General features: G+C 43.9%; 1 protein-coding gene across 1 annotated transcript; it reads left to right on the top strand.

Moving 5' to 3' along the window:
* The first annotated feature begins 1,812 nt into the window (after window positions 1-1,812).
* On the top strand, window positions 1,813-11,495 carry LOC132831179 (ATP-sensitive inward rectifier potassium channel 11-like). The gene is made up of 2 exons (XM_060849191.1): window positions 1,813-1,866; window positions 10,240-11,495. The coding sequence occupies exon 2, from the start codon at window positions 10,251-10,253 to the stop codon at window positions 11,493-11,495; it is 1,245 nt and encodes a 414-aa protein (XP_060705174.1). The 5' UTR covers window positions 1,813-1,866; window positions 10,240-10,250.
* Window positions 11,496-13,694: the final 2,199 nt, after the last annotated feature.

The raw sequence follows: 13,694 nt of genomic DNA, 5'->3' as shown, positions 1-13,694 counted from the left end.
AAAAACAACCCTCCACCACCACCTTCTGCCTTCTACCTTTGAGTCAGTCCTGTATCCAGGATTGTGGGAGGAAACACATGGGGAAATGTGCAAATTCAACACCGACAGTTGTCTGATGTAGGAATCAAACTCAGATCCCTGGTGCTATGAGGCAGCAGTGCTAACCACTGAGCCACCGTGAAACAAACAAGAACCAAAATTGCTGGAAAAACTCAGCAGGGCTGGCAGCATCTGTGAAGAGAAAGCAAGGTCATTGGACATGATATGTTAACTCTGTTTCTCTGTCCAGAGATGCTGCCAGACCTGCTGAGCTTCTCCAGCAATTTCTGTTCTTGTTTGTTTCAGGAGAAAAGACAAACAGATTATGGGAATGTTTCATTAAATCCGTGTTGTCCTTCCCAATAAAAGATTGCATGGTTTGGATGAATGGGTGGGAGAATAGACAGACAAAAAGAGCTGGAAAAGCACAGCAGGTCAGGCAGCATCCGAGGAGCAGGAGGGTCCACATTTCAGGCATAAGCCCTTCTTCAGGCACGTGGAACAAACATGGAGCAGACACTTTAAAGTATCACCTTTGCTTGACTCGGGGAATATAAAGGGGGCAACGGGAGGGTGTGGGGCAAATCCATTTTCTACCATGGTGAGTTGTTACAATCTGGAATGTGTAGTTCGAAAAGGTCAGTGGAAGCAGATTTAAAAAATAGTGACATTCAAGAGGAAATTATGAACGGAGGGGTGATCCGGTGGCCCAGTGATTAGCACTGCTGCCTCACAGTGCTAGGGACACAGACTCAATCCCATCCTTGAGCAACTGTCTGTGTGGAGTTTGCATATTCTTCCCCCATGTCTGTGTGGGTTTCCTCCCACAATCCAAAGATGTGCAGGTTAGGGTGGGTTGGCCATGGGAAATTGCTCCATAGTGTCCAGGGATGGGCAGGCTAGGTGGATTAGCCATGGGAAATATAGGAATAGGGCAAGGCTATGGGTCTGGGTGCGACACTGTTTGGAGGGTCAGTATGAACTTGACGGGTAAGTGGCCTGCTTCCACACTCTAGGGGTTGGATGAAAATCCAAACAAAAGACATACCCTAGAGATTATGAGCTTGGTTATATTGGCACAAGAAATTTGTCCCATACTGTCAGCAACATGCCAATGTAGGGCCAGCAAAACTATTTTGACCTGCCTTCACAGTATAGAAATTCTTTTGAGAGGTGAGGGAATTCTAGGGCTATGAACACAACAAAACAGGGGATGTTTGGATAGGAGCTAGCACAGCTGTAATGGGCTCAATGGCGTCTTTCTGAGCTGGGCCATTCATGAAGTGTCGGTAACACAAAGCTAGGTTGGGGGACAATGATCTGGCGCCTCCTGGAGAAGACACAGATGAGAGAATATTATAGTAATGCCTAACCTTCCTGTAAATCTTTAGAATTCTGTGAAGAAGCGATTTTTGGAGGCTCCTCTTTGTCAGCAATTTTAAAGAATAATAAAAAAACAAACGAGCGAGGCTGGGAATCCATGAGGAAAATCTCGCATTTTAAATGTTGTACTTCCCCTTTAAGGGCAATTCGGCAAAATAAAATCCTCCAGTTGCCCTTAAGCCGTCACTTTAAAGGTCCTATCTATTACTTGTTTCCATGGGAATAGATAGATCAGCTGCTTCTTTTGTGTTCCCTCTTTGGAAGCACAACCCCCCAGGCTTTCTTGTATTTCTGGACCAGGCTATTCAGTAAATATTCTCTCTCCCCAGTCAGGCCAGGTCCCTGATCGAAAAGGGGATGCTCAGTTCACACCTCTAGGTTCCAGGGGAACTGCCAAGACGCAGGGAGGATACAATCCTTGATCTGAGTCCCCTTGCATCCAAGGTCAGTAAGTGTTCCGGTTTCTGCACCTTTTATTGTGCATCCACAGAATTTTGCAACAAGATAAAGGGGCGTTCGAGGCTATTTTACATTGAGTGCATCCTATGTTTACTCAGGTAAGCTTGTGACTGCTTCAGCTGGTGGCTGGGCTAGGAAGACACAGCTACAATTAGATTTCTTTTCAACGTTTCAAGTGACGTTCTGATGCACGGGAAAGGATGGAAGGGCTGCATTTGTGCTGCGCTCTTTCACCACATCCCAATGGGGGAGTCCAGAATTAGAGGTTATAGGTTTAGGGTGAGAGGGGAAAGATTTACAAGGGACCTAACGGGAAACTTTTTCACTCAGAGGGTGGTACGTGTGTGGAATGAGCTGCCAGAGGAAGTGGTGGAGGCTGGTACAATTACAGCATTTAAAAGGCATCTGGATGAATAGGAAAGGTTTGGCAAATGGGACTTGATTGGATGGACGTGTTGGACTGAAGGGTCTGTTTCTGTGCTGTACATCTCTATGACTCTAAGTGCTATAGCAAGTGTTATCATACAGGAAATGGGGCAGCCTATGTCTGCAGAGCAAGCTCTCACACAGCATTGTGATAATGATTTGTGTTTGCGATATCGATTCAAGGATGGCTCCAAGCCTGAACACCAGGCAGGATCCCCCCACCCACAGAAAAAGAACTGTGGGTGCTGTAAATCAGAAACAAAAACAGAAATAGCTGGAAAAGCTCAGTAGGTCTGGCAGAGTCTGCAGAGATCACGTTTGAAACGTTAACTCTGATTTCTCTCCACAGAAGCTGCCAGACCTGCTGAGCTTTTCCAGCAATTTCTGTTTGTGTTCCCCGTCTCCCACCCCGTCCATATTGTAAATGGTTCCTCAGTTGCCTGGATGGCTGGCTTGCAATACAGACAAACACTAACAGAGTGGCTTCAGTTCTGCTGTCAGCTGAGGTCACCATAAAGGACCCACCTTCTCAACCCCTCCCCTCGCCTGAGGCACTGTGACCCTTGGGTTAAACCATCACCAGTTGTCACTCTCTGTAATGAGAGAGCAGTGTAGGAGGTCAAGGGATGACTTTGCGGTGGTTCATAAAATCATGAGGGGCATGGATAAAGTGAATAGCAAAGGCCTTTTCCCTAGGGTGGGGAGAGTTCAAAACTAGAGGGCATATTTTTAAGATGAGAGGAGAAAGTATTAAAAGGGATCTGAGGGGCAACTTTTTCACACAGAGAGTGGTTTGTACGTGGAATGAGCTGCCAGAGGAAGTGGTAGATGCAGGTACAGTTAGAAAACATTTGAACAGGTACATGAATAAGAAGGGGTTTGAGGAACATGGGCCAAATGCAGGCAAATGGGACTAATTTAGTTTGGGGAAAGCTTGGTTGGTGTGGGATGAGTTGGACTGAAGGGTCTATTCCTGTGCTGTATGACTCCATGAGTCTGACTCTATGACAATAGTGACTTTACTCATTTGAAAAACAGCACCTACAGCAGAACAGGGCTCCTTCACTTCTGCGCTGGAGTGTCAATATTGATGTGTTCGGAGCCTTGCTGTGGAGTGCTGATTTCTACAGCCTTCTGTCTTACAGGCGAAGGTGTGGTGGTTTACAGCAGCTGGGTGTTACCTTCTCTCCTGGGCCCACCTGCCATTAAGCTCCCCTCTCTTTTTTTTAATTCCCCCTCAGCCCCCACTGCCACCATCATTGTTTCTCAATCCCCAATTTGGACTTTCTTTCAGCCTTCATCTGTTCACGGTTTGTAAATTGTGATGGCAAGGACTGAATTTTCTCCCCATCTCCTCAACGTACTGAGAATGTTTGTTTCCCTTTGTTGTGGTATGTGGAGATTTCAGGATTGTTTAATGGAGACACTGTCTGTTAGTAAGCGTGAGCCCTGCATGTGGTATTTTACATTGTTATGTGACAGTGGTCTCAGTATCTATTTTTCTCCATCTTTTCCTTTCCTGGAGAGCAAGTCACTGGCCCTTTTTTTAAATACTCCATTCCCTTTGAATTAATGGCTAACATCCCACTTTCCTTCCCAATTAGCTGCTGCAATTTTTTGTTAGCCTTTTGTGATCCAGGCCACCTCCAGCCCTGCTCCTTCAAATGCCTACTCCTGCAGTGTGAACTGTGGCCATTGAGTTGTGGGCTATTCAACTACGTAGGTCATTGCTGGCTGTCTCAATCCTGTTTTCACCTGATGTCTCCCGTGTGCTTTCTGTTGGGCAGTAGCTGGAAAATGTCTGACAGTGCGTATATGAGCAGATTTGACACTCTGCCAGTCAAGGGCCCTTGTTCTACAAAGGGAGCTCAACGCACACTGACGAGTCTTACACTGGCCAAGGCATTCATCCAATATCCATAAACACCATTGAGGACAAAGAAATTCACTTGATTAGCATGTATCTAACTCCCTCCACCACAACTGTAGATGCACAGTTGACCATCTATAGAATGCACTTTAATATCTCAACAAAGCTCTTTTGGCAACCCAAACACTCAGTCAGTGTCAACTCCTTGCTCTGGAAGGCCAACAAAACTCAAGAAAACCAGTGAGCATCTTTCACCGAGTTGATGGAAGTCCTCTTCAGTGAGTCCTCCAGGCGCAGTTAACGTTTATCTCGATGTGTGTCCCAGGGAACAGACCGTAGAGCACAGGGTCCTATGTGATGGAGCTGCTTGGGATGAACTTTGACACAAACCTCTGCATCTGCCTCCAGACTTTCTGATTATTGTATTTTATAGTGTGGCATAAATAATTTAGCTTGTCTCTTGGCTTACCTACAGTCTGATTGTTTCCCTATCTGCCTCAGGTGTATATTTCTCACATTGACCAACTTCCCTCTTTGTTTCCACCTTTTTCTATTGGTTTTGGTAGGTTTGAGTAGACTTTTGTTTGGTAACTCATTTTAAGAAGAATTCAATTCCAGATGTTGCTGTGGGACTCCTGCAATGTGGCAGGTGAGTCTCAAGCTCTGCATCACGGGATTGTCCAGAATGAACCGATTGCTGAAATCTGATGCTTTCTTCTTTGACACTCGAGAGGTTCTGGCCTAGGTCATCAAATTAGCATTATTTTCAGATGTGTGTGTCATTGGGAAGTAATAACTATCAGATCACCTGGTCAAAAGCCCAAAGTTGTATCATGCGTCTTCTTGCTATTGAATAAAAAACTGGTGACTCATGTAAACAGATGAATTAGGAGGAGGGGTAACAGCACACTATTCAGCCCCTTGAGCCTGCTCAACTATACTACAGTTCATGGCTGATCTCGCACTTTGTGTCCCTTTTCCTCCTCTATCCCAATATCCCGAGATATCTCTAAGACTTAAGCCACACTTGCTATTTATTCCTGTTGATACACTAAGCTAAATCAAAGTGAAACGTCAACTCTTTTATGTATTTATTTGCTTGTTGTCACCTGTACCGAGATACTGTGAAAAATGTTGTTTTGTTTACAATACAGGCAAATTGTACCATCCAAAATGCAGAGGGTAGCAGAGCACAAAATACAGTGTTACAACCGCACAGATGGTGCAGAGAGAGGGCAATCAGAGTTAAAAGTTTAGGAGAAGATTTGTAGCTCGGGGCTTGTTGTTGTGGTTCTGTTCGCCGAGCTGGGAGTTTTTGTTGCAGACCCAATATACCAGCCACTGCAGCAGACAGCACCTGACAACCGGAAGCGGCAGATTCAAACCAGTATAAATGCCGGAGGAATCAGCACAGAAGCACTTCACAGGAGGTTCCCAAGCACTGAAGATGTCACCTAGTAAGGGGACAAAACGTTTGCAACAAAAACTCCCAGCTCGGCGAACAGAACCACAACAATCATAGTTAACATTTGAGAGATTTGTTCAGAAGTCTAACAACAGCAGGGAAGAAGCTGTTCTTGAATCTGTTCGTATATGTGCATTCAAACTGTTATATATTTTGTCTGACTGGAGAGGGTATAACCGGGGTGGGAGGGGTCTTTGATGATGTTGGCTGCCTTCCTGAGGAAGCGGGAAGTGTAGATGGAGTTAATGGATGGGAGGCTGGTTTGTCTGATGGACTGGGCTGTGCTCACAACTTGCTGTAGCTTTTGCAGTCTTGGGAAGAGAAGTTGCCAGATCACGTTGTGGTGTATCAATAGGATGCTTTCTATGGTGCACCTATAAAGATTGGTAAGAGTCCTTGTGGAATTTCCTGAGATGTTATGGCCCTTCTATAATTCATAGTAAAAACAAAATTCAGGAATTGAAGACATTATCTTAATTAAAACTTAAGAGATATTTTGACATACACAGCAGAGCTTGTTAGTTACTGTTATTTTTAAATGGTGACCCCTAGTTTTAGATTCTCCCAGAAGACAAACGTCTTTTTGACATCCATCTGTCAAGACCTCTCAGGATCTTGTATGCATCAATCTTATTCTGCAGTAGTTACTAGCCTGACCTGTACAATCTTTCCTAAAAGACTATTTGTCCATTCCAGGGATGAGTCTGCCATACCTTCTCTGAACTACTACCAATGCATTAATATCCTTCTTTATAGGGAGACTAATCATGTACATGGGAGTCAAGATGGAATTTCATCAGTGCCTTGTATAAATGAAACAGTTTTGTAATCCAGTCTCCTCCCAATCAACAATAACGCTCTGCACTTGCTGTGCTTTTGATGTTCAAGCATTAGTCATAGCACGGAAACAGACCTTTTAGTTCAACTCGTCCGTTCCAAATTAACGTAGTCCCATTTGCCAGCATCTGGCCCATATCCCTCTAAACCCTACCTATTCATATACCTATCCAGATGCCTATTGAATGTTGTAATTGTCCCAGACTCCACCACTTCCTCTGGCATACACTCACCACCCTCTGCGTGAAAAAGTTGCCCCTTAGGTCCCTTTTAAATCTTTCTCCTTTCACATTAAACCTATGCCCTCTAGTTCTGGACTCTCCCACCCCAGGGAAAATACCTTGTATATTTACCCTATCTATGCCCCTCATGATTTTATAAACCTGTGTAAGGTCACCCCTCAGCCTCTGTCCCTGTGGGGGAGAATTAGCCCTTGCCTGTTCAGCCTCTCCCTATAGCTCACATTCCTCTCCATCCCAGACTCTGCAATCTATCACCATTTGGATAATGAACGTTTTAATTCTTCGTGCCAAATTGGGAAATTTTCCTTCACTACACACCATTTGCCAGATCATTGCCCTCACACTTAACCTACCTCTAAATTCTTATAGCCTCCAATATCCTCCTCACAACTTGTTTGCCTCCCCAGTTTTGTGTCATCAGCAAATTTAGCAATTGCACCTTTGGTCCTTTCAAGTAACTTTTTTAAACTGTAAAAAGCACTCATCCCTATGGCACACCATTTATTACATCTGGCCAACTAGAAAAATACCCAAAAATGATACAAAGAATTGCAGATGCTGGAGATCTGAAACAAAGATGGAAATTGCTGGAGAAACTCATAAGGTCTGGCAGCATCAGTAGAGAAACATTAATTCTGTTTTTCTCTCCATCAATGCTCTCAGACTTAGGCAGTCACTCTGTATTCTATCGGTGGCGTTGGTTTCCGTGGTTTCAGTTACCCCTAGTTTACCACAGCCCGAACATATTAAATGGAACATTCCGGAACCAGGGATCAGGGGGCTGCAAATTATCCCATTTAAATAAGTGGGTTCACTACTAGTTGCTGTTTCAGGCTTCTGCGGTAGGTCTTGGAACATAACATAACCCCTGTGGGTACAGGGAACTATTGTATATTGTGAAAGCAGGCCCTTCGGCCCATTGAGTCCATCACCAACCCTCTGAAGAGCATCCCAGCCAGACCCAATCTCTACCCTATCCTTGTAACACTGCATTTCCCAAGGCTAACCCACCTAGCCTACACATCCCTGGATGCCTACACTATAGGCAATTTAGCATGGCTAATCCACCCTAACCTGTACTGCTTTGGACTGTGGGAGGAAAACGGAGTAGCCAGAGGAAAGCCACACTGAAACAGGGAGAATGTGCAAACTCCACATAGAAAGTCGCCCGAGGGTGGGATCGAGCCTGGGTGCTTGATGCTGTGTGGCAGCAGTGCTAACTACTGAACCACCATGCTGACCTACAGAGTTTCTCCAGTTATTTCTATTTGATTCAGCAAAAAAACATTAGCCCTATGCATAGTGTTGCCTGCTAACTTGCCAAAGTCCTATCCATGCCAATATTAGCTCTTAATCATATTTCATCACATGGTGATATGGGGGTTCAAGTATATTACATCTACTAGCTCCCCTTTATCCTCAGCACATGTTAATTATTCAAATAATGCATATAAATTGGTTGAACTCTAATAAATTTGTTGGAGTTTTGCTGAACCACTGGTGGTAGCACTCCCTCTGGTTTCTGTGTTAGACATTAAAGTCCCATGACAGAGACATGATTACAAAATCTAAACATTGACGCAGTGTTGAAGGTGTGCAGCATTGTTGGAGTTGTGAACTTTTGGATGAGATATAAACTATCTTGCAGGTGGATACAAAAGCCCCAATAGCCACAACTGAAGAGTTGAAGGTGAACTCTCTCCAGGGTCTTGGCCAATATTTATCCTTCAGTCAGTATTATGGAAACAGTTTATCATGGAGTAATGAGATCTCCTATTTGAGACCAAGGTGTGGATACGTTCTTTCTCTGAGGGTTGTGATTAGTGGAATTCTCTTCCTTAGAAAGTGCTGGAGGCGGAACCATCAAATATCTTTAAGGCTGAGTTGGATAATACCTTGACTAATGGCATGGGGGTAGACAGAAAAATAAAGACAATATTTCGATCAGCCATGATCTTGTCGAATGGCCCACCTCTTCTCCTCATTTGTGTAGAATGATTGAAGCACAGCAGGAGGACATTCACCCCATCAAGCATCTAGTTTCACCAATCCCAACGATCCCCCGTGACCTTGCCTTCACCACACATCCAGTGCATTCCAGACCCTAAATACCCAACATGTATAAACCTTTTTCCTTGTGTCACTTGTTTCTTTTGCCAGTCACCCTCTAAATTGGTATCAGCCCTGTGCTAATGGCAACAGTTTCTCCCTAACAATCCCATCCAGCCCCTTCACGGTTTTCAGCAGATCTACTAAATCGCTCAAACGTCTGTTCTCCAAGTCGAATAGTCCCAGTTTCTATCCTTATGTCCATGACCTACCTTGTGAATCTTTTATGAACTCTCTATAAAGACTTTATATCCTTCCTTTAAGTGTGATGACCAGCAATGTACACGATCTTCCAGTTGTGGTTAAACCAGGATTCGGAAAAGATTTGTCATATTCCCTTGTTTTCCTATTTCATGCTTCCATTTAGAAGGTCTTTGACCTGTGGGCTTTCTTCATCACTTTCTCTCAACCTGTGCTCCACCTTCAGTGACTTGTGTGCATATAAATCGCTAGTCCCTCTACTTCTGTGACTCCTTTTTAAATATTTCCCTTTATTATTGCTTTGTTCTCTCTTCATTTTTCTCCCCAAAGTGAATCTCTTCACACTTTGCTCTTTCTGTTTCATACCTAGTTTTCTGCCCATTACAGCCAACTTGTCTGCTTCCTCTTGGGATCCCTCACTCTACCTCGCAGTTCATTATTGCTTCCAAGTACCTGAAAGTTTTGAAAAGCTGTCCTCCACACTAATCCCGTGTCAAGAGAGTTTTATCAGAATGAACTGGACATTTGCCTCTGCTGTTTTGGGATCTTCCTCTGCATAAATTGACTGCCATGCTTCCTACGTTGCAACAGAGACCACAGTCAGAGGTAGTTAATTGGCAATGAAGCATTTTGGTTCATCTGGGATTTGGGAAGGTGCTATAAAAATGCAAGCTTAAAAGGAGTGTCAGACATCCTGAAGAAATAGAGAAAAAAATAAACAGGACTGTTTTGAGGTTCTGTTCACTCTGAGTGAAAAAAAAGGAGAAAAAAAAATGCAAGCTTAGTTTTTGGTCTCTGGCTTCATCTGCCATTCAGAAAGTGTTGATTGCAATGGGGTGGCAATGATAGAATTCTCTAAATCTGAAGGGTCTGAGGTGAAAAAAAGGGCAAGAGAATCATCTGGATGGTTGTCCATGACATTAGCTGATTGGAATAGTCATGATGGTCTCATATTGAAATAGCTTAGCACCATGTGGTCTCTGCCATCCTCAGTGAGACACTGGACACCATTTGGGAAAGAGACAATTGATGGGGCAGAGGAGGAAATTACAAGAGAAATAAAAATGTACGGCTACTCGACACACACATTTCTACAACATGGCGAGAACAAAAGTGGCCATAGACAAAATAGCCCAATGACTAGATTTCAATTTGCATTAAGGCAGTGAAGATATTAACTTTTGTTTCTGTTTGTTATGGTCCCACAGACACAAGGACAATGTTGGCAAGAAAGGGAATCATTCCAGAAGAGTATTTATTGACCAGGCTGGTGGAAGATGACCTCTCTCAGCCTCACTACCAAACCAAGTCCAGGAAAGCTCGCTTTATCACCAAGAGTGGAGGCTGCAATGTGGCTCACAAGAACATCCGTGAGCAAGGCCGCTTCCTTCAAGATGTCTTCACCACTTTGGTGGACCTCAAGTGGCCTTACACGCTTGTGATCTTCACGATGTCCTTCCTATGCAGTTGGATGCTTTTCGCGATGCTTTGGTGGCTCATTGCCTTTGCCCATGGTGACCTGGACACCCATCAGGACAATATTGTTCCCTGCATCACCAGCATCACATCATTTGCATCCGCCTTCCTCTTCTCCATCGAGGTCCAGGTGACCATCGGATTTGGAGGCAGAATGGTGACCGAGGAATGCCCCTTGGCTATCACCGTCCTGATCCTCCAGAACATCTCGGGCCTCATTGTCAATGCAGTCATGCTGGGCTGCATCTTTATGAAGACTGCCCAGGCGAACCGAAGAGCAGAAACCATCATTTTCAGCAAGTATGCAGTAATCGCTCAGAGAAATAAGAAATTGTGCTTTATGTTCCGGGTAGGGGACTTGAGAAAGAGTATGATCATTAGTGCCACTATCCAAATGCAACTGGTTAAGAAGACCACCACTCAGGAAGGTGAGGTTATCCCCATCTCCCAGATTGACATCCAAGTGGAGAACCCAGTTGGTATCAATGCGATCTTCTTGGTTTCTCCCCTCATCATTAGTCACACCATTGATAAGAAGAGCCCGCTCTATGACTTATCAGCAGCTGGCCTCCAACAAGAGGACCTTGAGGTAGTGGTCATCCTTGAAGGGGTGGTGGAGACCACAGGCATCACCACCCAGGCGAGGACATCCTATTTGCCGGATGAGATACTTTGGGGCCACAGATTTGTGCCGATTGTGACGGAAGAAGAGGGAAGGTACTCGGTTGATTATTCCAAGTTTGGCAACACCACAAGGTCCAAAACGCCACTGTGCAGTGCCAGAGAACTGGAAGCACAGGAGAGAAGTCAAAACCAAACGCACAATGGCCCCAACCTGCCAATGAGTGCCCTCAGGGAAAGATATTTCTCCAAGTCTGTCAGTTTCCCTGGAACACGCCTGAAATCATCTGTGCGTTTTCAATCCCTGGAATCTTTGCCAGATTTAGAGTCACAAGAGGGAATTGAGTCAAAGTCATTGCTCCTCTGAGTTCCCTTCTTTTATTGCAAAATTCATTATCCCTCCTACTCAATCACACCCTCATGATATTACCATCAAGACTAATCAGCCCAACTGCCAGCATTCACTCCTTTGAAAGCTGAAGGCAGTAAGAGATATGGGGTTAGTTGTGTTATTTTTTTTCAGGCATTTTTTTTTGAAACTGTGAATCTCCCCTTCATGTGTAAAGCCGACTTTGGTCGAACGGCCTTTCATTCTATCACCCTGGGCTGACTCGTTTGAAAGAGCTGTCTAACTAATCCAGAGATCTCAAGCTTTCCCCATTTGCTCTGACCATTTGCAGGTCCTTCAAAACTAGTCTTGCTATCTTGACACATCTATAGACATCTTCTGTAGCAATAGCCACTGACATGGCAATCAGAGCAGGAGTCCTGGGCTGAAATTTACTCTCCAGATTGAGATCAATAAAGTCACTTCTTCAGTCTTCCCGTTCTTTTTATAGTCTACAGTAGATACTCTTTTCCCAGCATACTTTTATCTTTGCCAAGACCTGGAGGAGTGGTAACAATGCTCCAATGGGCCTTTGATCCTTAGTTTGTCTGCCTTTCTTTAAAAGTAAAAACCAAGTGATGGAGCAACTTAGACACTGGTCATACTGATAACATCCAATGCCACAAACTAAGACCCCTTTGTGAAATGAGATGGGCTCTCTCATCCACATCCTTGAACAAATCATTGGGTGATCAACTAATGGATGGGATTTGGAAAGGATCACAGCCACACACACGGGCTGCACTGAACCTAATTGTTGGAGCTGTGTAGAAGGTCTATGTGTGTGTTTGGTCATGATGTGAGTTGTTGAAATGTGTTCCATTCCCCAACATTGCATTCCTCACAAGAAGCACAAAATTCGGAAAGACACTTTAATAGACTGAAACTGGAAGCACATGGACTCATGATGATTGGGATGAAGCACAAATGCTACGTGAGAAGACCAAAGCAACTGTTATTGTCTACAATGTCCTAATGTGACATGACCGTGTCACCTTCCTTCGTCACTAGTTGACCTGTTTTGAGGTGGGGTGAGGTTTGGGAAGAAGCTCATTTGATATGACCCTTGATGGGATTGTCCAATTAAGAGCTGGCAAAGGGAGTAGGAAGCAGTAGAAGGCAAAACAGTATGAATGGGCTGAATGGTCTACTTCTGTTCTTATGTCTATGGACAACATGACTATGGGGAGAGGCAATGAGAGGAAAATTGGTAGTGAGGGTCTCTGCATTTTAGAAAGGTGGCGAATGTCGTTGAAACAAAAATAGTTATTAAAGGGTTTGGCAGATAGATACTGAAAGACTGTTTCCTCTTGGCATCAGAGTCTAGAACACAAGTTCACAGTCTCAGGAATAAGGAGACAGCTGATATAAGGGGAAATGTCTTCACTCAAGGTTGTGGATCTTTGAGATTGACTACTCCAGTGAGCAGTGGGTGCTAAGTCACTCAGTAAATTCAAGACAAGGCAGCAATATATCTTTGGGTGATCAAATGGTTGAGCTTTGTAGGAAAATCTGAGGGAGGGTGGTGCAGTTAAGGTAGAAGTTCAGCCATTTATTAAATGGAAGAGCACGATCCAGGGACCATGCTGTGAGATCTTGCTTTTTTTTAGTCAAGGCATATGTCCTTCTCCAGTCTGAAGATCCAATGAGAGACAGAAGCAGAGTTTGGTCTTATTGAAGAAGACACATTTACTTCTATAGCTTTGTAAGACCACAACAAGGAGGCACAAACTTCAGACAGTCTTCAAAAGATCTAATGGGGAAGGTAAGAAAAAATGATCGTTTGACAGAAAGGCTGATAAGTGTAAAAGCTCTAAAGACAAACTCATGTTGAGAATAAATCCATCATCTGTTTTAAAAGGGAATTATGGTTATTTAAAAGAATATTCAGTATAGAGTTGGACTTGATCATTTATATGAAGATAAATGCTGCTACAGAGAAGATATGGGCTGAATGGATTCTATGCTGTACTGGCCTATTCCATAATTCATTCTGCTCTTCTGCATCTCAGGACTGAGCATGTCACATTTTATCATTATTGTTGTGACAATATTGTTGTATGAAGTTTCCTGTGAGGTTCCAACAAATTCATTTGTGTTCTATGTAATGATTTGTCATCTTTCATTGAGGTCCCGGAGATATTTAGAATCTCATGTGATTTACTTTGTACTTTGGAA

Source organism: Hemiscyllium ocellatum, chromosome 33 (genome assembly GCF_020745735.1).
Source record: "Hemiscyllium ocellatum isolate sHemOce1 chromosome 33, sHemOce1.pat.X.cur, whole genome shotgun sequence".
Lineage (NCBI taxonomy): Eukaryota > Metazoa > Chordata > Chondrichthyes > Orectolobiformes > Hemiscylliidae > Hemiscyllium > Hemiscyllium ocellatum.
This window is presented reverse-complemented; position numbering and strand designations above follow the sequence as displayed.